Source organism: Rhincodon typus, chromosome 12 (genome assembly GCF_021869965.1).
Source record: "Rhincodon typus isolate 14 chromosome 12, sRhiTyp1.1, whole genome shotgun sequence".
In the NCBI taxonomy this organism is placed as follows: domain Eukaryota; kingdom Metazoa; phylum Chordata; class Chondrichthyes; order Orectolobiformes; family Rhincodontidae; genus Rhincodon; species Rhincodon typus.
In genome coordinates, this window is record NC_063343.1 from 66,416,223 (window position 1) to 66,441,222 (window position 25,000).

Genomic DNA, 25,000 nt, shown 5'->3' on the forward strand with positions numbered 1-25,000 from the left:
TTTATTATTGCTGCCTGACCTGCTGAAATCTTTCCAGCATTTTGTTTTGTTTTACTCCAGACAGCTGTAACCCCCAACCCAAGACATGTTTTGCAAAACCAGAGACGGCTTGCAAGGTGTGCTGCTGGGGTGGGGGTTGCTGGCTTGTAGTTACAGGTTAAACTAACTAAAGTCACAAGCACTGCCAATACAACTGCATTTTGGTAACAGCAATAAAAACATTGTGACTGTCCTAAACTTTCAACTCAAAAACTAACACTCTAAGTTTAAAACAAATCTGTGTGCAGATTCCCTGGGAAGTGTGGTAGAGGTTTGGAACTCTCTTCCACAAACATCAGTTGACGCTAGATGAGTTAACTTTAAATCAGACATAGATACATTTTTGTTAAACAAAGGGTATTAAGAGTTATGAGCCCAAGGGAGCTATATGGAGTTAGGCCACAGATCAGCCATGATCTCATTGAATGGCAGAATAAGCTTGAGGGACTAGTTTTATTCCTATATTCCTAAATCATTTTTATATTAATTTGTACATTTCTACTCACTGCCTGCATTACAAGCACATGCTTTCAGATTGAGGAGATCACTTTCCTGGGCAGTTTTGCTTGTCTACTTTCCACGACTCAATGGCGTCTCACTTCCACATCACTGAGAAGAGCTGTCACCTCATTCTGGAAATTCTGATTCCTTTCCTCCTGCATCAATGCATTTGAAAAATCACAATACATGAAAATTGCTGGAGAAGTTCAAGTTATTAATCTCACTGTTTGAACTCCGATGGAAACTTTGAGCTTACCTTGGTGGGAATTTCCACCCCATCGAGAGTCGTGGGGTATGGTGTCACCTACTGCACACTGAGTCTTGGAGGGATGCTCTTCAGAGAGCTACTATAGACTCAATGGGACGAATAGCCTGCTTCCACCCTAAGCATTCTATAAGAGGGCAAGGCAAGACCTTGTTTAATGTTTCTTTTGAAAAGGCCTGCTTCTGTGCTGCAAGACAACAATTCTATAGACTGGCAATTCTCTCATTCTGCTTTTAATAACTCTTTATGAGCAGATGTGCAAAATAAGTTGTTGACTTGACCTTGCTAAAAACTAGTATGCCAACTGTGTTGCTCAACTCTTTAGCTTCTTAACTTTTGTTACTGTTAGCCTTGCAGTGAAGGGGTTAGAGCTAAACCAATTTTGTAAATGATTTGTAATTTCAACAAAAAAAAGGTTAGGAATTCAGAGCAGGACAGTCAGCACCTGATGACAGATAAATTCCATGCTGACTAAATGTAACCAGCAAACTAGCAAATTCAAGGCTTCCTATTAAATTTTAGCATCAATTACTGACCAGGCACCAATGTGACAAGTGATAATGCAGCAAGGGGTTATGCTGTGGGGGGGTGGAAAAGAGAGAAAAGAAAGAAAGAGACACAGAAACATGTTATAATCCAAAAGACACCATTTTTGAAACATGCAGTTTTAATGAAATTAAAAAGCAATATTTCCTTCCAACAGAACTTTGTAAAAGGTCAAAAACATGAACAAAACCACAGTCAATTTTAAACCAGAACTTTTTTTTTCTACAACATTAAGTTACTTGAAACAAAAATACTTGTGCAAAAAGCTACCAAACATCAGTTTACAGAAATCTTAATTTTAAGTCTCACTTTCATAAAGCCAGCATGGAGAGTCAGCAGAGTGGCATGTAACTGAAATGAGATTTCAATGCGCATGAGACACTAACAGGTTAGGGTCAAATGATCTGATGGATGATACATCCATCAGAACATTTCCTCACCCCAAGCAGAGCTGTTTGCGTAGGTATGGTACGATTAGATTCGAGAGATTTGTGTGACAGCAAGTCACAGCTAAACAGCATTACTACGGACAGACTGTACTTTTGGTTGTGCAGAACTTTTCATGTGAAAAAAAAAAGGGGCAGGTATTGAATGGAGGTAGCGCTTTAGAGTTAACCTGCTGCAACTACATTTTTTTTTGAAAAGATCCATTTACTATTAAGACCTCAATCTGGTTATTCCAGGCCATGGTCTTTACCAGGTCAATAACTAATCAGAAATGGCCTTTCTCCCCATGTTGCAATTCAGAGGAGGTTCACTAGATTAATTCCACCTTTGTCTTAAGATAGATTCAGCAGGTCAGACTATACTCTGGAGTTGAGGAATGAGAGGGGATCCAATTGGAGGTATAGAAGATATTAAAAAGGGAATTGACAAAGTGGATGGAGAATGGACATTGCCCTACAAGGGGCAATCTATAACAAGAGGTCAGTCAATGTTTCCTCTAAGCTGTTCAGCCCTTCTGATGTTTGGCACACAGCGATCATGGCATTGACTTCCGAAATCAGAAGTTGCTGTCGTGCATGGGTCTCTGAGGCCTATACAGCCCAAAAGAAAATTAGAGGGAACATTTGTCATAGTTTTAAAAATAAGGAGTACCAGATTTCAAACAGATTTGAGGAGGAACTACTTCTGGTCGTGGATCTTGGAATACACTACCCAGAGTGCAGTGGATGCCAGGACATTAGGTAAATTTGAAAGGATGACAAAGACAGATTTTTAATTCGTAATGGGATGAAGGGTTATGGAGAGCAGACAGGAAAAAAGTGAAGTTGAGGCTGCAAGGAGATCAGCCATGTTTGTATTAAATGGGGGAAAGCAGGCATGAGGGGCTGAATTGCCTACTCCGAGGTCTTATGTTCAAGTCTGTTACATCAAAGCCAATTGCTGCAAGATCATAGCTGGTAGACATGTTAATCCCAGCATGCATACCATCAAAATACAATCACCTCATCAGAGTGACTGAAAGTTCAGCAATTCCAGGACATCCCAGAGACTTTGTAGTTAGCAAGCTGTGACCCATTTATTGAGCTCCTCAATGAGATACTGAGCAATATTACATCTGTACCTTGGGAGCAAAACCTTAATCCATTTCTGTTCCATCTAGGTTCTCACATGCAAGGACTCCCCTAGGTCCCAGTGGACAGCACACATCCAAAAAGCACAAGTAAAAAAGGTTTTTATCTTTAAAAAAAAGTCACTGGACCGCAATGCAATATTTACAATGTTATACATAAATGAGCAGACTAAATGCAGCAGAAATCCCTAATCATGAAGTGAACAGAAAGCCAAAAAAAATTTACAATTTAGGAAAAGATACTGAAAATGAAGCAAAAGAATACAATTCACTGTCAGTCTCAGTTACTGGATAGTTCACATTGTGCTAAAAAAGCATCAAATGATAATTCAGCATTCTCATGTAAATGGGGAGGATAAAACACTCAAGGCAGCTACAAATACTTCAGGTCCTCCATGGTTAACCAGTCTAGGTTTCATAAAATGACTGGATCCATCAAGAATTTGGACACAAGGAAATTTAAGTTATTTGAAAATCCTGCATTAAAGTCCATTCCTTCTGTCTTAAACATGGGCTAAAAGATGAAAAAAAGAAAGCTTATTGGCACATTGATGGTGTCCTTCCTCATTTAATTTTATAAAATGTGAACACATCAGGAATTCAGTTTACACTGGTACAGATTAAGGAATTAACAACTAGAGGCAAGCTGTCAAGTTTGATAAGTGCGAAAGACAGACAGACAGAGAGACAAAGACAGACAAAAAGAATCCTGGCAGAGCTTAGAATGAGTAGGCAAACTTACTAACTATTAAACATTTTTAAAACAGTGGCAAACATGTGCTCAGGTTTAAAAAAAACTCAAACAAAATGTGAAAGTGTAACAATAACAAACTTGTGTTCAGATCCAATTTTTCTTTGGAAATTGCAGAAACCAGAAGTCTGTATAGTTCAGAGTAAAACCTAGAGTTCAAAATGGGTTCTTCAGAGTCAAAGTATTAGGAGGATTAAAGCCATCAAAACCCAAGGAATGACCTGTAATGGAAATAAAGACCATTAGCAGCTTGAAGAAGGATGTTTTATGTATTCTATCTCAAGTGTATTAGGCAAACAAGACTAAAACCTGTGTTGATCCAAACATGCACAAATGGACTATACACATCCACAGAGAAATTATTTCAACATTGGTTACAACAGCAGCATTATAAAAGGAGCCCCAAGGTTTTTAAACTGCAACTTAGTCCAAAAGCTTTTACACAAATGCAGGAAATCAATGGGAATCTAGCAGGTTGCTTTTTAAGAGCATTCTCCCCATGAAGAAAGTAAATGGTACAATAAATTGAAAAAGCTCCAATATTGCTTTTAAGCTAAATATAAAAAGAACTGAGAATCTATGCAAGCAGTTAAGTGGAAATGTGGGCCTATTAACAATGCATGTAGCCTGTATTATAAATTAAAAATGGCAGATCTGTCAAATAAACAGAATGGTGGAAGTTTATGGCCACCTCCCCCCCCCACAACCCCATCCTACTTACAGACCTAGGGATCTTTAAAATTCACTGGTTGACTTCCCCAACCTCCTGCCTTCTGAAAGAATGCTCCATGATGGTCTCTCAACAACCCATGACAAAACATCAGGACTCCATACCCCATGCACACACACAAAACCTACCCCAAGTCAATCCCATCTCACATCCCCTACCTACTGTGAGACCACAGCATTCCACCACTTTTGGACCCTTGAGAGTCGAGTTGGGGGAACTGCTTGTAGCCGATGCAGCTGTCAGCCTGTTCGGAGCTGAAGTGGGACTTGCACCTGAATCAGTCAATTTTCACCTCCTACCTCTCAGCCATTACAAGCATGGCACAGTATAGTCATTTGCTAGATAGAAATGAATGACATTCAATTTATTCCTCTCCTGTGCAGATTAAAGGCAGCTGGACAATCAAGATCCTCAGTCAGCACCTTCCAAAATACAAGACCACTTCCATCTAGAAGGACAAGGGCAGCAGATACATGGGAACACCACAACCTGCAAGCTTCCCTCCAAGCCACTCACCATCGGGACTCAGAAATATATTGCTGTACCTTCACTGACGCTGGATCAGAATCCTGGAATTCCCTCCCTCAGGGCATTGTGGGTCAACCAACAGCAGGTGGACTACAGCAGTTCAAGAAGGCAGCTCACCACCACCTTCTCAAGGGCGACTAGGGATGGGCAATAAACGCTGGCCCTGCCAGCGACACCCACATCTGAGTTTTTTTTTAAAAAATGCAACGCAAATACCAAATTTAATCAGCACATTCATCATGAATTGAAAATGTCAAACTACTTCCAATGAGTTTTCCCCAGTGACAACTAGGGTTGGTTATTCAGCTGGTCCATCCTTTTCCACCATTTAATCAAACCTTGATCCATGATAACTTCGTCCCACATTCCTTAATACGCTGTATAGGATTAATCAATACCTGAAGTAATGGTATGGATTGACATTTCTCCCTCAATATTCACTATTAAGGTACAGAAGGCTGGGATGGAGGAGAGAAGGGACTTCTTTTGGGAGCGTAAATGTACATTTTTCTGAATATATAATGGAATATACAGCCCATCTTGAAAGTTGCACAATCTGAAAATTCATCAAATGGAAATATCATCTTTCATTTCCTTGACAATTAACACTTGTTGCTAATTTACCAAAACAAGTTGGTTACTTATGCTCACCTCAATTTTTTTTAAAAAGTCTCTAGGCTCCTTTAATTTTAAAAAAAAAGGAAGCAATACTGAGGTGATGCTGAGCTGGGTGGGGAGGAATTCCAGATTTCCAACACACTATGTGAAGAACTGCTTCCTAGAACTGTCCCTGCACATCCTAGCTCTATTTTTTTTTTAAGGTTACAATCCCTTGTTCTGGATCTCCCAGAGGCTCTAGTCACTCCATCTATGCAAGAGAGCCCTTTAATACCTGGATTATAGCTGAAAGAATGTGGCTTTATTTCAATTGCTTAGCCCTGGTATCATTCCAGTGAACCAGTGTGGCACCACCTCCAATATTAACATATCCTTTTGCGAGGTTCAGTGTTCACAACAGAACAAGAACATTACAGCACAGGAACAGATCGGATGATGGTGCCTTTTTGCTGCTACACAATCAATATCCCTCTATTCCCTGACTACTCATAAGTCATGATGCATTTTAAATGTTGCTATTGTATCTGTTTCCACCACCTCCTCTGGCAGTGTATTCCAGGCACCTACCACACTCTTGTAAAAAAAACTTGCTTCTCATCTCGTTTAAACTTTCCCCCCTTTTACCTTAAGCCCATGTCTCATCATATTTGGATTTCGACTCTCGGAAAAAAAACTCCCAGCTATCCATCTCTCAATTTTCCAAACTTCTATCAGGTGACCCCTCAACCTGATGTTCATATGAAAACAAATCAAGTTTGTCTCCTCAGCTAATACCCTCCAAACCACGCAACATCCTGGTAAACCATTTCCAAAGCCTCCACATCTTTCTGGTAGTGTGGTGACCAGAACTATATGCACCATTGCAAATGTGGCGTAACTAAAGTTCTATACAACTGCAATATGACTTGACAATTTTTATACTCTATGCACCAACTGATGAAAGCAAACATGGCACGTGCCTTTTGGATCACTTTATCCACTCGTGTTGCCACTTGCTGGGAACTGTTGACCTGCACATCTAAATCCCTCCATGTTGATGCTACTAAGGGTCTGCCATTTTCTGTATACTACCCTCCTACATTAGACCTTCCAAAACAAATAAAAAGTGCATCACCTCACATTGGTCCAGAGGAAATTCCATCTTCCATTTATTTGCCCAAGTCTCCAGCCTATCTATATCCAGCTTTATCTTCTGCCAATTCTCCTCACTATCCTCAGCTCCCCCAATCTTTGGGTCTTCTGCAAACTTACTAATCAGGCCACCTACGTTCTCCTCCAGATCACTTTATATGTATTACAAAAGATAGGAGTCGCAGCACTGATCATTGTAGAATACCTATGGTCACAGATCTCCAATCAGAAAAAGATCCTTCCACCACTACTCTATCTTCTATGAATAAGCCAGTTCTGTATCCATCTTACCAGCTCACCATAGATCTCATGTGACTTCACCTTCTGTATCAGCTTGCCATGAGGGACATTGTCAAAGGCCTTGCTCAAGTCCATGCAGACATCAATCCCCTGCCCTCAGTCATCTTTGTGACCTCAAAAAAAACCTCAAAGTTTGAGAGACAACTTCCCTGCACAAGGTCTTTTGCTTACAAGTTCATTTTTTCCTCAATGATAATAACTCCAGATAGCATCTCTCACCAGATCTCTGTCTAGCTTTTTCCTAAATTGCACACTTTTTATTCTGGTTTTCTGGAGGTGAAAACTATTACTCCATTTTTAAAATTCATCCAGTGAAAAATAATACAAGTATAATTCAAAGTCAGGGTGGAGAGAGACTGGAGCAGGGAGGAAGCTGTTTCCTGATTGACACTGCCCTTGTCCTTCAAGATGGTGGAGGTCACAGGTTTCCACAACACTAAAAGAAATACATTTACTCACCCAAATACATCAAGATTTGGTGGGCAGCTTCTTGCTTAGCTTTGTTCTTCCCCAAAGCCAGCTCATCAGGAGTCAGGGTCACTGTCCCACTGAAAGAGGCAGCAAGTCCTGGCAAGAACACTTTAAACAGAAAGCGTTGCTGGTCAGTCCTCAGAGATTGGACATTATACACTGGAGTCCCTAGTTCCTTATGCGCACAATAGGCATTCAGAATTTGAACAACATCACATCGGGTGTTCAACAGACCTGGGCCCTCCGAGTGAAGGCATTGAGTCATCAGGCCCATCGATCCGGCAGATGTAGTGCTTTGGCCACAATTAGAAGAGACGTTTAACTCGGGCATGAAGCATTTGGCAAGACCCTTTGGTGATGGTAGGGAGAGCCCAGGGGGCAACACCAACCATGGTGCTGCCGACAAACCCAGCTGGGTTTGAGAAAGGAGGCTGTCGTGACTCTTCTGTCTCCCATCCACTTTCACCCAGTCAACCTCAATGGGTCGGCCCCAGAGCTCGATACAACCTGAAACCAGAAACAAAACCAAAAAAAAAAGTTACCATTAACCAGAGTCAGAAGTTAAGTTCTACCCATACGTTTGTTGAATTAAACAAGTATTTTTTTAAAAAAACTATTGAATTAACCACATGGCAACCAACTTAAACCGGAAAATAAACTAGATTCACCCCCTAAACAAATTTGGCAGCAGACAGGTCAAGGTTTAAATATTTCATTCATCAATTCAACAATTGTTCCAGATGTCTGCACTTGGTACAAATTGGAGACAACGCAAGCCTTCACCTGCCTCATCAGTAGTGTCAAAAAGGGTCTTACAAGAAAGTTAAAACTTTCAAGTTTCAGTTACTCCATTTCCTGATGTGACTCTAAGCTTTAATATCAGTTGGCAAACTTCCAACTCCTTAACCAGCTATAAGCTACAGAAAATAAAAAATGCTCTTTAGCCTTTCATGAGATATAGGTGTCATTGGGAAGACCAGCATTTGTTGCCCATCCCGAATTGACTTTAAACTGAGCTGCTTGTGCAGCCATTTCGGAGGCCACTTCATTTCCACCATATTACAATGGACCTGGCATCATATGTATGCCAGACCAGATAAGAACAGCAGATTAAAAACCGAAAGAACCGCAGATGCTGTAGATCAGGAGGGAGGCAATGGCCTAACGGTATTATCGCTGGACTGTTAATCTAGAGACCGGACAACGTTCTGGGGATCCAGGTTAGAATCCCACCACAACAGATGGTGGAATTTGAATCCAATAAAATATCTGGAATTAAGAATCTGATGATGACCGTAAATCCATTGTTGATTGTCGGAAAATCCATCTGGTTCACTAATGTCCTTTAGGAAAGGAAACTGCCATCCTTACCTCATCTGGCCTACATGTGACTCCAGACCCACAGCAATGTGGTTGACTCGCAACTGCCCCCTGGGCAATTACGGATGGGCAATAAATGCTGCCTAGACAATGACGCCCTCATCCCGAAAGTGAATAAAGAGAAAATAAGGAACAAAAACAGAAATTGCTGGAAAAGCTGAGCAGGCCTGGCAGCATCTGTGAAGAAAAAGAAATCAGAGTTAACATTTTGGGTCTGGTGACCCCTCCTCAGAACAAGGACAGCAGATTACCATTCCCCATGAGATATTTATTTCATCCGGCTAAATAGAGCACAAGATCTAGGAGGAGTAGGCAATTCAGTCCCCCAAGCCTGCCCCATAATTTAGTACAATGATGGATGATCTTATTTTGGCGTCAGTTCCATTTTCCTAACCACGCCACATAACTTTTAACTCATTACTAATCTGTCAACGCCCTCAAAGCTTACTCAATGTCCCAGCATCCATCACATTCTGGGGTAATAAATTCTGCAGATTCATGATCCTTTGGGAGAAGTAATTTCTCCCCATCTGTTTTAAATCGACTACCCCTTAGGACCTCTCGTTATAGATTGCCGCACGAGGAAACATCCACTTCATGTCTACTTTGTCAATTCCCTTTAGTATCTTATATATCTCAATTAGAGCTCTCATTCTTCTGAACCCCAGAGAGTATAGGCATAAACTGCTCAATCTTTCTTCCGTATGACAAATGTCCCCATCTCTGGGATCAATCCAATGAACTCCCTCCAATTGCTTCCAATATAACTACATCCTTCCTCTACAAAGGGAAAGAAGGTTGAATGCAATACTCCAGGTGCTGTCTCACTAATTCCTTGTATAGTTACAGCAACACTTCCCTAATTTTATATACTCAATGCCTTTAGTAATAAATGCCAAAATTTTATTTGCCTTCCTTATTACTTGCTGTACCTGCATACTAGTTTTCTGTGATTCATGCACAAGGACAACCAGATCCCGCTGCACTGAAGCACTGAAGTTTGTCTCCATTTAGATAATAATCTTTCCATTCCTCTGACAAAAATGGATAACCTCACACTTAACATTAAACTTCATCTGCCAAAATTTGGTTCATTCACCCAAACTAACCACATCCATTTGTCAATTTCTTATTCTTAAAATTACTTTCCCACTTATTTTAGTGTCATCTGCAAATTTGGATATAGTATCTTCTATCCCCGCATCCAAGTCATTAATATAGATAATAAATCGCTGAGGTCTCAAGTCTCAAACCCTCTGGCACCCACTGGTTTCATCTTGCCAACTAGACAAAGACCCATTTATCCCAACATTCTGCTTTGTTGGTTAGCCAATTCTCCATTCAAGCTCATAAATTACCCAATCCCATGTGATCTTATCTTGCATATTTTGTGCAGCACCTCAAATACTTTTTCATTTCTTTATTTTTCTATTTCTTTTCCCTCAGTAGTTGTACTGAAGAATCTGGACCTAGGTACCTTGTACATAAGATGATGCTGTAAGTGGCAACTTGTAAACTTTCCACTGTACTCATTTGTGTGCATGACAATAAAGAAAATTCAATTCAGTTCAATTCAATTCAATTCAATTCAATTCAATTCAATTCAATTCAATTGTCTCCTGGTAGTCCAGATATACCACATCTACAGGATCCCCATTTTCCACCTTGTTTGTTACAACTTAAAAAGAACTCTAGCAAATCAGTCAAACATGATTTACCCTTCGTAAAGCCATGCTGATTGATGGATTGTATTTTGACTTCCCAAATCAATCACAGAATCCCCAGAGTGTGGAAACAGGCCCTTCGGCCCAGCAAGTCCACACCGACCCTCAGACCATCCCACCCAGACTCATCCCCCTGTAACCCACCTAATCTACACATTACGGGGAATTTAGCATGGCCAATCCTACACATCTTTAGACTGTGGGAAGAAACCTGAGCACAAGGAGTAAACCCACGCAGACATGGGGAGAATGTGCAAACTCCACACAGACAGTTGCCCGAGGCTGAAATTGAACCTGGGTCCATGGTGCTGTGAGGCAGCAGTGCTAACCACTGAACCACCATGCTGCCCCAAATGTCTTGTAGAATTCACTAGCTGTCACGATTGGATTTGAACCAATGTCCCCAGATCATTACTGGAATTACCAAGTTCCTACCAATATCATGCAGATTTGGAACAATGTTGCTGATCCTTCACTGTTGCTGGGTCAATATCCTGAAACTTCCTAACAACTCACTGGGTGTCTCTACACAGCATGGACTGCAGCATTTCAGGAATACAGCTCATCACAACCTTGTCCAGGGCAATATGGAATAAGAAATAAATGCTAACCCAGCCAGACAAGCTCATACCATGAAGATTCGGTTTTAAACATGGGTTTTGCAGCTGGAAAAGAGATGAAGTAAGGTAGGAGGACACTTGGAAGGAGCATAAAGCTTGGGTTAAACCTGATATTTGTGATGTAAGTGTAATAACTCATTTATGAATCAGTTAAATGTTGTAATACAACATCAATGGGGTTGGTTCTGAAAATTTGAGATCCAATGGAATGTGAAATGTTCTCAATTCAAGCCTTTCTCTTGGATTTACAGCAATGAATGATTTGTACGGAAGTGTCAGAAGACCCAAACTGGCATTTAATCCTCTCTAGCTGATCAAATAATCAATGAGACACAAGGAGGCCATTCAGCCCCTCAAACCTGTACCACCTCTCACTGAGATTTTTAGTAACTTATACCTTAATACTATCCATCTGCCTCCTCTTCATATCCCTCAATATCCACGAACAGCATTTTCCACTAATCTGCATTTTCAGTTGAATGCATAAGATAAGAGTTACTGCTGCTTGTGGGAGATCAAGTCCACAATTTTAAACGGTCTGAGAGGGAGGAAGTGTGAACATTACCCACAACCCTCCAGGCATTCAATTCTGGTCTCCCTGCAATAGGAAAGATGTTGTTATACTTGAAAGGGTTCAGAAAAGATTTACTAAGATGTTGATGGGACTGTCGAGTTTAATCTATAGGGAGAGGCTGAATAGGCTGGGGCTATTTTCCCTGGACCATTGGAGGCTGAGGGGTGACCTTATAGAGGTTTTTAAGATAATGAGGGACACGGATAGGGTGAATAGTCAAGATCTTTTCCCCAAGTAGAACAGTCCAAAACTAGAGGGGCATAGGTTTAAAGTGAGAGGGGGAATATTTCAAAAAAGGGACCCAAGGGACACTTTTTCACGCAGAGGGTTGAGTGTGGATGGAATGAGCTGCCAGAGTTGGTGGTGGAGGTGGGTACAATTACAACGTTTAAAAGGCTTCTGGAGGGTACATGAATAGGAAGGGTTTAGATAGATGTAGGCCAAATGCTGGCAAATGGGACTAAATTAATTTAGGATACTTGGTCAGCATGGATGAGTTGGACCGAAGAATTTATTTCCATGCTATATGACTATGATAACCAGTGTCATTTGATTCCTCGTCTGGGGTTGAGGGATGGGCATGGAGACCTGAAAGGGTTTAATTTGATAATTAATTCCTTAGCTGGGAGGGAGGGAAGGGATCAATTTTCTGATTGCTCCTGGCTGCTGATTCAACGAAATAGGCAAAGTTGAAAGGTTAATTCTGAATCTTCAAGCAAGGTTCAGATGCATTGACACGGATGTAAAGAAAGCAGACAGTAAAAGTTTTTAATCACATCTAAATCACACTTCTTGAATTTACTCAAGGGTTTTCAGATAGTAACATTTGAAATGTTACTAAGTGCAGCTTCCATTTTAGGCACTGCAGTATGGGACAAACAGCAATGAGCTGGACAAAAGTCCAAAAACTTGTTTGGGTAGTGGTTAACAGTGAGGGACATTGGCAGGATCATCTAGAGAAAAGCCAAGATCATTCGTCTGATGGACTGGAACTGTCACTAAGACAGGCAATTTTCAATAATTGCAAGATGTGTTTTGCATGGGAAGATGGTTGCATCACAATGTCACTGCTCTAGGAATCCATGGAAACTTGCAAAATACAGGCTGAACCCTACCTTCTACGAGCGTCTTCTTTGCCATCGCTGCTGCTCGATGATTTTGATATGTCACAACCGCAAATAGTGCCATCTTTTTCCTCCGCTCTTTGTTGAGATGAAGCGACAGGTCAGTCACTCCCTCAGTCAGCTCCTTCAGCACTTCCAGGACCTCCAGTCTCTGCTTCCCCCAGGGAATGCCTCTGACACATAGCTCATTTTTCTCAGTGCTCTTGCAGACCACCATGGGGAGCCCGTCACATATTTGGTAGCCATTGAACATGGCAATGGCACACTGGGCATACCAACGATTAGCATACTTGGCATACGCAAATCCCCGGTTTTCGCCGCTGAACGTCATCATGAGACGAAACTCATAAAGTTTCCCGGCCATCTGAAACAACGGGATTAGTTTATCCTCATAGAGGTCCTGGGGTAGTTTGCCGATGAAGACCTCACACCCAGTTAGAGGTGGAGGGCCAGTCCAACCTGCAGAATAAGCAGGAACAATGATAAAGTACTAAACGCACACAGACACAGACACAGAGTTCTCTCCACAGATGCTGCCAGACCTGCTGAGATTTTTCAGCATTTTCTGTATCTGTTTCAGACTTCCAGCATCCGTAGTTCTTTTCGTCTCAAACATTTATAACTATTCTGCCCCCATGAGCACTGGTAAATAATATTAAAATTAACCTACATTTCTGCAGGTCCTTGCATGAGATGTGGTCACTGCCAGAATAGAACAAAATCCTTCCTTCAGCCGAAATGCATGTCTGATTGAAATGTACAATGAAACAAAATTCTAACAGGGCTAAACAGACTAGATGTAGGAAGGGGGTTTTCCCTGCTTGTGGGAATCTAGAATCAGACGTCACTCTCAGGATATGGGGTAGACCATTCAGTACAGGGAAAAGGAAACATTTTTCACTCAAAGGGTAATGAACATGTGGAATTCTCTCCCAACAAGAGGCCACATCACTAAATATATTCAAGAAAGAGAGAAATAAATATATACCAGGGCAGGGGCTTGGACAGAATCAAGGTGCTAAGATACAAATCTGCTATTAAACAACTGCTAGAATGGGGTCAAGTGACTGAATGGCCTCTTCTTGTTCCTACATTTCAAACAATGACCAGTCTTCAGAGCACCTACAAGCTCAAAAGATCGAATAGATATTACAGCAGTGATCTCACCACACGAAAACAAAGATAACACACTACATTCCTGTACTGCCTCCTGCCAGTGAAGAGAAAATGCCTAACAACTAACCTGGAGGAGGTCCCCCAAACTTCCTTTGGCCATTGATCTGGACCAGACTGATGCCAGTTTCTTCTACCCATGCTTCGAATGCCAACTTATTTGGAGTGTTCAACAAATCATTTGCCATCTTCTGTGGAAAGTATTAATGCAAAACATACAAACTTTTAGAGAAATTCTAGTGCACAATGGAGAAAAGGTAACTTGTTTACGTACTTGAAAGATCAAGAACTCTGCATTGAATCAAGCCTCTCTGCAAAATATACACACAATGACATGTACAGTGTGTTCATAGAGGTGGAGACTTTCTATGTGAAAATTAAAGTTAAATTACTGCTTTCATTAAAGCCAACGTTACATTAAAAATGCTTTGTGCTTTGGAAATTGGAAACTCAACTTTTACAAATGCACAAAGAACAATACAGCACAGGGACAGGCCCTTCAGCCCTCCAAGCCTGCACTGACACATTTTGGCTTTCCATGCTAAAACTGGCTTCACTTACAGGATCCATATTCCTCCATTCCCTTCCTATTCATGTATTTGTCCAGGTGCTTCGTGAATGCAGCTATTGTGCCTGCTTCCACCACCTCCTCTGGCAGCACATTCCAGGGATTCACCACCCTTTGTGTCTCACACATCTCTTCTAAAATTCCCTGCCCCCCACAACCCCCTGCACCTTGAACCTGTGTCCCCTAGTAATTGACCCCTCCACCCTGGGAAAAAGCCTCATACTTTCCATTCTATCCATGCCATTCACAATCTTATAAATGTCTATCAGGTCACCCCTCAACTTCCTGCATTCCAGTGAAAACAAACCCAGTCTATCCAAATAAAAACTGAAAAGAACAGTCGATGCTGTAAATCAAAAACAGAAATTGCTGGAAGAGCTAAGCAGGTCTGGCAGCATCTGTGAAGAGAAATCAGAAGTTCACATTTCAGCTCCAGCAATCCTTCCTCAGAACATTCTGAGGAAGGGTCATCAGACCTGATATGTTAACTCTGGTTTCTCTTTGCAGATGCTGTCAGACCTGCTGAACTGTTCTAGCAATTTCCATTTTTGCTCCCAGTCTATCCAACCTTTCTTCATAGCTAAAGTTCCCCATACCACGCAACATCCTGGTAACCTTTTCTGTACCCTCTGCAAAGCATCCACACCCTTCTGATAGTGTGGTGACCATAACAGTACACAATCAAACATAGACAGTGCACCATATTCCATACTGCAGGGAGTGGGACAGGTGTGGAATGCAGAATGAGAATTCAACAAAGCCAGGGGCTTCTGGTTCCTAATCACAATGGTCTCCCAACCCCAAACATACTGGCTATGTGAGGACAGCTACTTGGGATCAAGCCCAGTGATAATACTCCTCATACATCGAAAGCCTGCAAGCGTCACACTCACAGCTTCCCAAAGCTGGAAGTCACTTGGTGACCGACCCGAGGGGTCTTTAATTTCTGGAGGGGCGCCGGACGAGAGAACTGGCCCATCCAAGTTCATACTCTGTGCTGGACAGACTCCCAGGTTGAAATTCTCTTATAAACAAAAGCAAAAAAAAAGTCTCTTTTCATCAGTGACAAGAAGATACTCAATCACAAAGCTAATTACCGTCCTTTGTGCAAACAAAGTTGCAATTTAAAAAAAAACATGTATGTACTATGCACTGTGGAAAACGTGGAGCATGTCATCTCGCTAGACCGAGGGAAATAAAATCTTTAACTGGGATTTGCCTGCCTCGGATTTAAAAGCCCTTTCTCCTACCTGTTAATTACCGACTCAGGCCCAAACTAACTGCGCCATTCACTCACTCTCCCTGGGGTCCAGCATCAGCTGAAACTCTCCACCCTTTTATATGACCCGGAGTCCCACAGTAACCATTGGTCAAACTGTGCCTGAAGACCAGAGATTGAAGGGGAGAAGAGCCTCTCGGGGAAGCCTTTGATTTTTTTTTGTGGGGGGGGTGGTGTGTGAGGTGGGGGAAGGTGCAGTTTAAGTAGAAACTCTCAGAGGTAAAACAAAGTCCTCCTAGGTAGTTCTGCCTCCATTACTTTTAAATTCAGCAAACACCTCCAGACACTTAATATCTACCTTTCAAAATCGCAACTGTCCTCGACTGGTGGATGGCCTTTGACAATTTGATTCGAAGTTCGGTGAACAACACTTAATTTACTAATTTTGTGTTGAACAAGAATATTGAAGTTGCGGCGTGAAAGAAAATGCCAGGTTATAAATTCACCGTTTGAAATATATTAACTTGAAGATAGTCTAGTCCCACTGGTGACCATGCCTTCTTGCACCTTATTCCTTTCAACGAGCCCAATTCCATTTTTAAAGAGATTTGCAGATTCTGCTTTTGTGTCAGAGAATTCTACATTCTAACTACCCTCTGTGTAAAGAACCTCACCTTAATTTCCCGTTTATACTTTGTGATCTATGCACTGCCATTACACTCCCGCCTCAGTGGAGACACTATTTAACTCAGAATATAACATTTCGTTATCTTGTGATTAATTAGGCCATGTGATATCCTTCCCAGTCATTCTTCTATTATTAAAACAAAAGCTTTTATTTAGTGATAGTAAGAACTGCAGATGCTGGAGTTAGAGATAATACATTGTGGAGCTGGAGGAGTACAGCAGGCCAGGCAGCATCAAAGGGGCAGGAAAGTTGACGTTTCGGTTCGGGACCGTTCTCCAGAAGCTCCAGCTCCACACTGTGTTATCTCTTTTATTTAGTGTTCTTTTTTCATAGCTGCAGCCCTCCTCAGAGAATCAAAGATACAGACGGAGGCCATTTAGCTTGCACTGGCTCTTAGAATAATTATCTAATTCTGCATATTTCCCTGCTCATTCACCATTGCACGCATTTTTCATTAAAGATTCATTTCAGTCCGTTTTGAACATTAACAATGAACCTGTTCCCACCACACTGTAAACACTGCGTTCAAGATTATTAAAACATGTGGGAAAACTTCTCTCATCTGTCTCCTAGCTTCTTCAGCAACTGAATCTGCATTTTTTGTTACTGATCTTGCCAGCAGAAACAGTTTCTCTCTGACTATCGGTTTTAAACAACTCCACTCTCATCATTCTCCCAAGAGAAACAGGAGCAGTGATAGGTCAAGTCTATTTAGTAAAGTCATAACACCCTGTCTGGTTCAAAACCATTTTCCTGACAATCTGAGACCATCTCCATTTATTAATTTAATCTTCACAGTGCTGAATCCTAATTTTCAATAAGAAAACTATAATAATTCGTCACTTAAATTTATAGCTCTATTTTTGAAAAATCACAACTTTAAGAGGGTATAGATAGGGTTAATAGTAGTTGTCTTCTCCTTAGCATGGGAGATTTCAAGACTGGGAGGGGGCAGATTTTTAAGGTAAGAGGAGAGAGATTTTAAAAAAGACCTGGGGTCAAATGTTTACACAGAAGGTGGTTCGCATGTGGTATGAACTTCCTGAGGAAGTGGTGGATGTGGGCATAATTACAACATTTAAAAGAATGTGGATAAGTACACAAATAGGAAAGGTTTGGAGAGGTATGTGCCAGGAGCCGGCAGCTGGGACTAGCTTAGTTTGGGGTTATGTTCAGCATAGACGGCTTGGACTGACAGGTCTGTTTCCATGCTGTATGACTCTAGACGTGAAGTATTGACTCCCATAGGGATCGTTGTTAAAATCAGAGTTAGGTTCCTGCCGACATTTTTTTTGCTTGGGAGGAGTGAATTTAGATTGAAGCGCTGTACTACATGGCCAGTAATGTACATTCCTACCTTAAGCAACTTACAAAATAAAATAAGTTTCTAAAGCTAACAAAAACTGTACAGTTAGGTCTTAAAAACTTTTCTCAGCATTAGATGGAGCCCAGCGCATCACGAATAAGATGTTGAGGTGCCAGTGTTGGACTGGGGTGGACAAGGTCAAAAAATCACACAAGACCAGGTTATAGTTCGACAGGTTTATTTGAGGATGCAAGCTTTCAAAGTCTCATTCCTTCTTCAGGGCAAGGTTTACCTGAATCACAATCTGTTGAGTTAAGTAGGAGCTCACCTGGGAATAATTGGTGTTAAATAAAGGCAGTCTTAACTTCTCCAGTCTGTTTCTATGTAACAATCTTCCTCTTTTCCTGGAATCATTTTGGCAAATCTCCTTTGCACCCCCCACTCTAATGATCCTCAGTGCGGTGACCAGAATTAGGTGTAATACTCCAGATGAGGTCTAACTAATAATTTCTAATAGTTATCATAACTTTCTGGCTTTTATATTGAAGCCCTCTATCAATAAAACCATAGCTACCTATATAATTTATGATTAGTTTTATCAAAGAGTCCTACCACTTTGAAAGTGGCAATGTATGTGACAGCAAACTCAGAACAGTTAAAGGAGGGCTGGGAAAAGGATTCCACATTTCAGAAACAGGATCCAGAACCCAATGTTTATGCATGAAGTGAAATGTTTCAAGATTTCAGGGTCTCAACTAAGTCCTGAGACTTTGTGTAAGCTTTCCACTGAAAATTTGGTGTTTATTAAACACATTTAGTCAAAACAATAAACCATTTCTGAAGAACGGTCTAGGCCCGAAACGGCAGCCTTCCTGCTCCTCTGATGCTGCTTGGCCTGCTGTGTTCATCCAGCTCTACATCTTGTTATCTCAGATTCTCCAGCATCTGCAGTTCCTACTATCTCTAAACCATACTAACCTAACAGTTTTGCAGAATTCTAATTTGTGATATTTTCCACAGAGCCTCAAGTTTAACAGATATTTGCAGTTTACCTGGAATTCCCCCCCTAAACATTTCTCCTCTCTACCTCACTTTCTGAAATCTACATTTTTGCATAAGCTTTGGTCAAATCACTGAACATTTCTTTAAGTTGCTTTATAAAAGTCCTATGAAGCACTTTGGAATGGCTATATGTTCCATATGTATAAGGATAAAGAATATGGAAGTAAAAGCTGTCCAGGGATGAGTAGGCTAGGTGGATTAGTCATGGGAAATACAAGGTTGCAGGGATAGGGTAGGGGTGTGGGTCTGGGTGGGATGCTCTTTGGAGGGTTGGTGTGGGGTTGATGGGCTGAATGACCTGCTTCCACACTGTAGGGTTCTATTAGAGCCATAGAGTCATAGAGATATACAGCACAGAAATAGACCCTTCAGTTCAACTCATCCATGCCGACCAGATATCCTAAATTAATCTAGTCCCATTTACCAGCATTTGGCCCATATCCCTCTAAAACCTTCCTACTCATGTACCCATCCAGATGCCTTTTAAACGTTGTAATTGTACCAGCCTCCAGCACTTCCTCTGGTAGCTCATTCCATACATGCACCACCCTCTCCATAAAAAAGTTGTTCCTTAAGCCCCTTTTAAATGTCTCCCCTCTCACCTTAAACTTATGTCCTCTAGTTTTGGACTCCCCCGCCCTCCTCTAGTTTTGGACTCCCCCGCCCTGGGAAAAAGATCTTGACTATTCACCCTATCCATGCCCCTCATGATTTTATAAACTTCTATAAGGTCAACATCTCAACCTCCAACTCTCCAGGGAAAATAGCCCCAGCCTATTCCGCCTCTCCCTATAGCTCAAACCCTCCAACCCTGGCAACATCCTTGTAAATCTTTTCTGCACCCTTTCAAGTTTAGCAGCAATTTGAATCAGGATTTGATGCTCTGCAACCACAGACCATCTCTGAAGCTGTTGTCGCTGATCAGGAAGGTGGCATGAACAGTTGTGCAACAAACTGTATATTGCGGGCCGAATGCCAGCAAACAGCCATTCCTCACAGCTTTCTGCTCAACTGCAGGAATAACCGTGCATGTACAAAGCACATTTCCCAACTAGTGGACATCCCAAATCACTTTACAGCCCATAAAGCAACTTTGTGAAGCGTATCACTGTTCAGTGTAACAAGCACAGCAGCCAGTTTTTAAAAATTATTTCACAGGATGTGGGTCTTGCTGGCTGGACCAGTATTTATTGATCATTCCTGTTCGCCCTTGAAGAGGGGTGGTGAGCTGCCTTCTCGAACCACTGCAGTTTCTTGTCAATGGCCACTTCCAAGAAGTTGATAATGATGGACTTAGCAATGGTAATGCCACTGAACGTCCCAGGGAGATGGTGAAATTCTCTCTCACTGGAGGTGGTCATTCTCTGCCAATCATGTGGCCTGAATGTTAATGGTTTTGCTGCATTTGAACATGGACTGCTTCAGTATCTGAAGAGTCACAAATTGTGCAGTCATCAGTGAACATCCCCATTTCTGACCTTATGATGGAGGGAATGCCATTGATGATGGGTGGCACGGTGGCACAGTGGTTAGCACTGCTGCCTCACAGCGCCAGGGACCTGGGTTTGATTACAGGGCGACTGTCTGTGTGGAGTTTGCACATTCTCCCTGTGTCTGCGCGGGTTTCTTCCAGGTGCTCTGGTTTCCTCCTACAGTCCAAAGATGTGCAGGTTAGGTGGATTGGCCGTGCTAAATTGCCCATAGTGTTCAGGGAGGTGTAGATTAGGTGCGTTATAGGGGGATGGGTCTGGGTGGGATGCTCTGAGGTTCGGTGTGGACTTGTTGGGCCGAAGGGCCTGTTTCCACACTGTAGGGATTCTATGATTCTACGATGAAGCAGCTGAAGGTGGTTGGGCCTAGGACAATACCCTAAGGAACTCCTGCAGAGATGTCCTGGAGCTAAGATGACTGACCTCCAACAATGTGCACTCAGCAAGCACCCACAAACAGCACTTTGATAATCTGGTCTCTGGTCTTATGATAAATGTTGTTTAATATACTCTAAGGTTTTAGATTAATATACTGCATACAACTCCCCTGTTCTTCCTTGCCAGAGCGCCATAGGATTGTTTACATCCACCTGAGATTGAGCCCTGGTTTAATATTTCATCCAAAAGCCAGCACCCCTGACTGTGGTGTCAGCCTAGACTTCTGAGCTGAACTGCTGAATTGGGTTTTAAACCCAGAACCTTCTAACTCAGAGGTATCAGTGCCACCAACTGAGCTACAATGAACACAAGGACAACTTGCCAATAATACTGTTTATGTTCAAATCCACACAAGTCAAAATAAATTTCTCCCAAAAAGTATCGAGGCTATGTTAAAGAGATAAAGAAACAGCAGTATTGCAGAGACGAATACACTGCTATCACTCATTTCTATCTAATACCTTTGTTTCAATTTAAACTGCACATTTTACAGATATATCTAATTGACCTGTTCAGAGATATTATGACACACCTTTGGAAGAGGTGGGGCTTGAACCCAGGCCTCAGAGAAAGGGACACTATCACTGCACCACAGGGGCATCTAATGTACATGTTATTCTTTTAAAAGCCTTAACTACTCTTGTGTAAACAGCTTTATTGTTTTCATCTCTTCCCAACTCTGACATCAGGCAAAAGGGGGTTGGTAGGATCAATAAAAGTTCTACCAAACTAATTGATGCTAGTCTTTCTGCCTTGTGAATTTAGCAGATCTAATCTGATCTTGACCATCTGCATTCTTTGTTTTGATCCCAGGAACACGACTTCGGTTGCTGGGTTACCAACCTGACGACAATACCACCAGACTATTGTTGTCTCTGGCAGGATGTAATGTTTTCATGTGTAATAAGTACATACATTAAAGTTATGTATGAAAAGAAAAAGTCTTAATTAATATAGGTCTAACTCTGAATATTGTGATTTTTTTTACTTTCTTTTGCAACTTCTTTGATTTTTCTTTTTGTTTCCCATGCAGAAGCAGCCTTGGTCTTCATGCACCAATTTGTATGAATTATGCATGTCTGGAAATAACATGTAAAGTTGGTGAACTATATTTATTTTGTACGGAGACTGCACATTTCCACTTTGAATAAAACATAATAAGAAATTTACATTAAAAATTGAAAGAATGCTCGTAATCAATGGAACTATTGTTTCTACTACAATTTTGTCAGTAAAGTCATCTGTAAAACAAACTTTAACTTAAGATGCAGAGAATTAAGCCATTCCTTTTCTTGCGAAAAAATATCACATTCAGAATAATTTACCATTTCAGTTTTATTAGAAATAAAAGTGGTCCCAAGCTAAAAAATCTATTCCTCCAACCAAATACATTATCTGGGCACATGGTGTAGCTACACCACTCAAATAGATTCATTTAAAGCATGATTTATTTTGTTACGATAATAATTTGAAACTGTAAAATGCAGAATAATAATTAGTCTTCTTTCTCCACAATAATAAAAAGTTACTTCTTCACCAAATGAAATAAATTTCCTGTGTGAGATAGTTCTCAGGACATCATCTACATATTTTAGGAAATTCCAGCATTAATTAATTAAGAATGCTGAATTCTTTAACATCAGTGAACTGAATTAGAGATATGTGGTCAACAACTATAGGAAACCACACAGTAATCACTGTGATCTAGCTGGAGAAGTTTGGTGTCACAAAGGAAATGTTAAAAGATTCTCATGTAGCTCTGGAGCCATGTATTCATAGAATCAAAGAAGCCCTACAGTGTGGAAGCAGGCAATTCAGCCCATCGAATCCACATCGCCCCTCCAAAGACCATCCCACCCAGACCCAGCCCGCTACCCTATCCCTGTAACCCTGCATTTCCCATGGCTAACCCAACTAGCCTGTACAACCCTGGGCACTATGGGCATTTAGCTGACCTTCAGGCTGAACAGTTCAAGGCATAGCTGCTAAAATTGGACTAAAGGATGCATTATTTATTATGCTGAAGACATCTAACAATTTATAGTGTATTTAATGTATAAGTGATGTTTTCATCTTGCAATTCCCAATTGTTTTTATTTGAGGCAATTCTTTTAAAAATAAAAGTTCTTCAGAGGAACTGGAAGCTGATCCCTGTTCTTGGTGGTAGCTGTCATGGGCTTGAGATGGTACTGCTGACAGCGGCTTGGTGAGGTGCTACAGTGCATTTTGTAGAAGGTATACACTCCTGCCATTGACTAATAATGGTGAGGGAGTGATTGTTGAAGGTGGTGGATGGGGTGCTGATCAGATGGGCTGCTTTGTACTGGGTGGCGTCAAGCCTCTTGAGTGCTGTTCAAGTTGTAGTCGTCCAGGTACGTAGAAAACATTACATCACACTCCTTGCTTGTTAAAAATTATTACTCACTTGTGAGACGTGGACGTTGCTGACTGGACCAACATTTATTGCCTGTCCCTAATTGCCCTTGAGAAGGTGGTGGTGAGCTGCCTTCTTGAACCGCTGCAGTCATGTGATTTTGGTTGACCCACAATGGCATTAGGGAAGGAATGCCAGGATTTTGACCCAGTGAGAATGAAGGAATGGCAATATATTTCCAAGTCAGGATGGTGAATGGCTTAGAGGAGAGCTCACTTGGTGGCGTTCTTTAATTGACCCAAGAAAATGGTGGACAGAGTTAGGGGAGTGAGGAAGTGAATTAATCCCTGCAGAGAGAGAGTGGATAGCCAGAGACTTCTTCCCAGGGCAGAAATGACTATTATGAAGGGGCATAATTTTAAGGTGACTGGAGGAAGGTATAGGGGAGATGTCAGAGGTAGGTTCTTTACACAGAGTGGTGAGTGTGTGGAATGCGCTGCCGGCAGTGGTAGTGGAGTCAGATACTTTAAGAGACTTTTAAGCGACTCTTGGATAGGCACATGGATGCTAGTGTAATGTAGGCTATGCAGGGAAGTTTGATCTTTGTAAGATAATAGGACAGCACAATATCGTGGGCCGAAGGGCCTGTACTGTGCTGTACTATTCAACGTTCTAGAATTCCCAGCCTCTGACCTGCTCTTGTAGCCAAAGTATTTACATGGCTGGTCCAGTTTAATCTTTAGTGAATGGTAACCTCCAGGATATTGAAACTGGGCATTCAATGATAATAAGGTTAGGCTGGGAAGTATAGATATATAAAGGGACCTATATGTTCTTGTCAGTAAGTCTCTGAATGTTAACATGCAGGTGTAACAAGCTTTATTAGGAAGGTGAATGAAATGTTAGCCTTTATTGCAAGAGGATTTGAGTACAGGAGTAGTGGAGTCTTGCTTCAATTGTTTAGAGCTTGGCTAGACGGCACCTGGAGTGCTGAGTGTCGTTTTGGTCTCCTTATCTCAGGAGAGATAATAGTGACAGAGAGGGAGTGCAACAAACATTCACCAGACTTGTTTCTGGGACAGACAGACTGTTCTATGAAGAGATTGGGCAAACTGGACTTGTTTTGGAGAATAAGAGGCAAAATTTGTGTAGACTGGGAGTTACAGATAAGATTCCCGGGCTGGGGAGTCTAGAATGAAGCCTCACAATTTAAAACTAATGGGGATATCCCTTAAGTTGGGATGAGGAAAATTTATTTCATTTGGAAAGTAGTGGCTCTTTGGAATTATACCCCAGAGGGCTGTGGCAGCTCAGTCTGATTGTATTTAAAGTAGAGGTTGTGGGATTTTTTTGATTATTAATGACTGAAAGAGTTTGGGGGATAATATGCATAAAAGACAATGAAGTGTTGATCAGCCATGATCGTATTAAATGGCAGAGCAGGCTCAACAGGCTGAACGGCCTACTCCTGTTTGCATGTAAGGGCGTTGAATGCCAAGGGGAGATGGTTAGATCTTTTCCTTATTGGGAATGGTTATTGCCCAACACTTAAATGGTACAAAAGTTACTTATCACCTATCAGCCCAGACTCTGGATATTGTCTGGGTCTCACTGGATTTGCCACAGATGCTTTAGTATCTGAGAAGTTGCTAATTGTACTGAGCTTTGTGCAATCATCAATGAATGTCCCCACTTCAGACCTTGTGATACAGGGAAAGTCATTGATGAAGCAGCTGACAGGGGTTAGGCCTAGGACACTACCCTGAGAAACTGAGGGCTCTTGTGGTGCAGTGTCTAGCTTCTC

At 41.5% G+C, this 25,000-nt stretch overlaps 1 protein-coding gene across 3 annotated transcripts; it reads right to left on the bottom strand.

Annotated features, from left to right (window-relative positions):
* Positions 1–1,546: 1,546 nt before the first annotated feature.
* Positions 1,547–16,579, bottom strand: dnd1 (DND microRNA-mediated repression inhibitor 1). Of its 3 annotated transcripts, XM_048603763.1 has the most exons (6): positions 15,870–15,977; positions 14,122–14,242; positions 12,870–13,337; positions 7,691–7,963; positions 7,445–7,564; positions 1,547–3,899 (listed from the first exon to the last, which is right to left on the bottom strand). In XM_048603763.1, exons 2-6 carry the CDS (start codon positions 14,237–14,239, stop codon positions 3,835–3,837), a joined length of 1,044 nt encoding a protein of 347 aa, XP_048459720.1. In that variant the 5' UTR covers positions 14,240–14,242; positions 15,870–15,977; the 3' UTR covers positions 1,547–3,834. The 3 variants fall into 3 exon arrangements, with proteins under 3 accessions (XP_048459720.1, XP_048459719.1, XP_020378215.2); XM_048603762.1 differs by lacking the exon at positions 15,870–15,977 and adding an exon at positions 16,513–16,579 and having other exon boundaries at positions 7,445–7,963; XM_020522626.2 differs by having other exon boundaries at positions 7,445–7,963.
* Positions 16,580–25,000: the final 8,421 nt, after the last annotated feature.

Excerpts from the sequence above, each read along its gene's own strand:
- dnd1 (XM_048603762.1), bottom strand. The coding sequence starts at position 14,239 with ATGGCAAATGATTTGTTGAACACTCCAAATAAGTTGGCATTCGAAGCA. Across the intron at positions 13,338-14,121 it reads GTTTGGGGGACCTCCTCCAG|GTTGGACTGGCCCTCCACCT; the intron begins GTTAGTTGTTAG and ends CTTATTCTGCAG. Across the intron at positions 3,900-7,444 it reads CCAAATCTTGATGTATTTGG|GTCATTCCTTGGGTTTTGAT; the intron begins GTGAGTAAATGT and ends TTTCCATTACAG.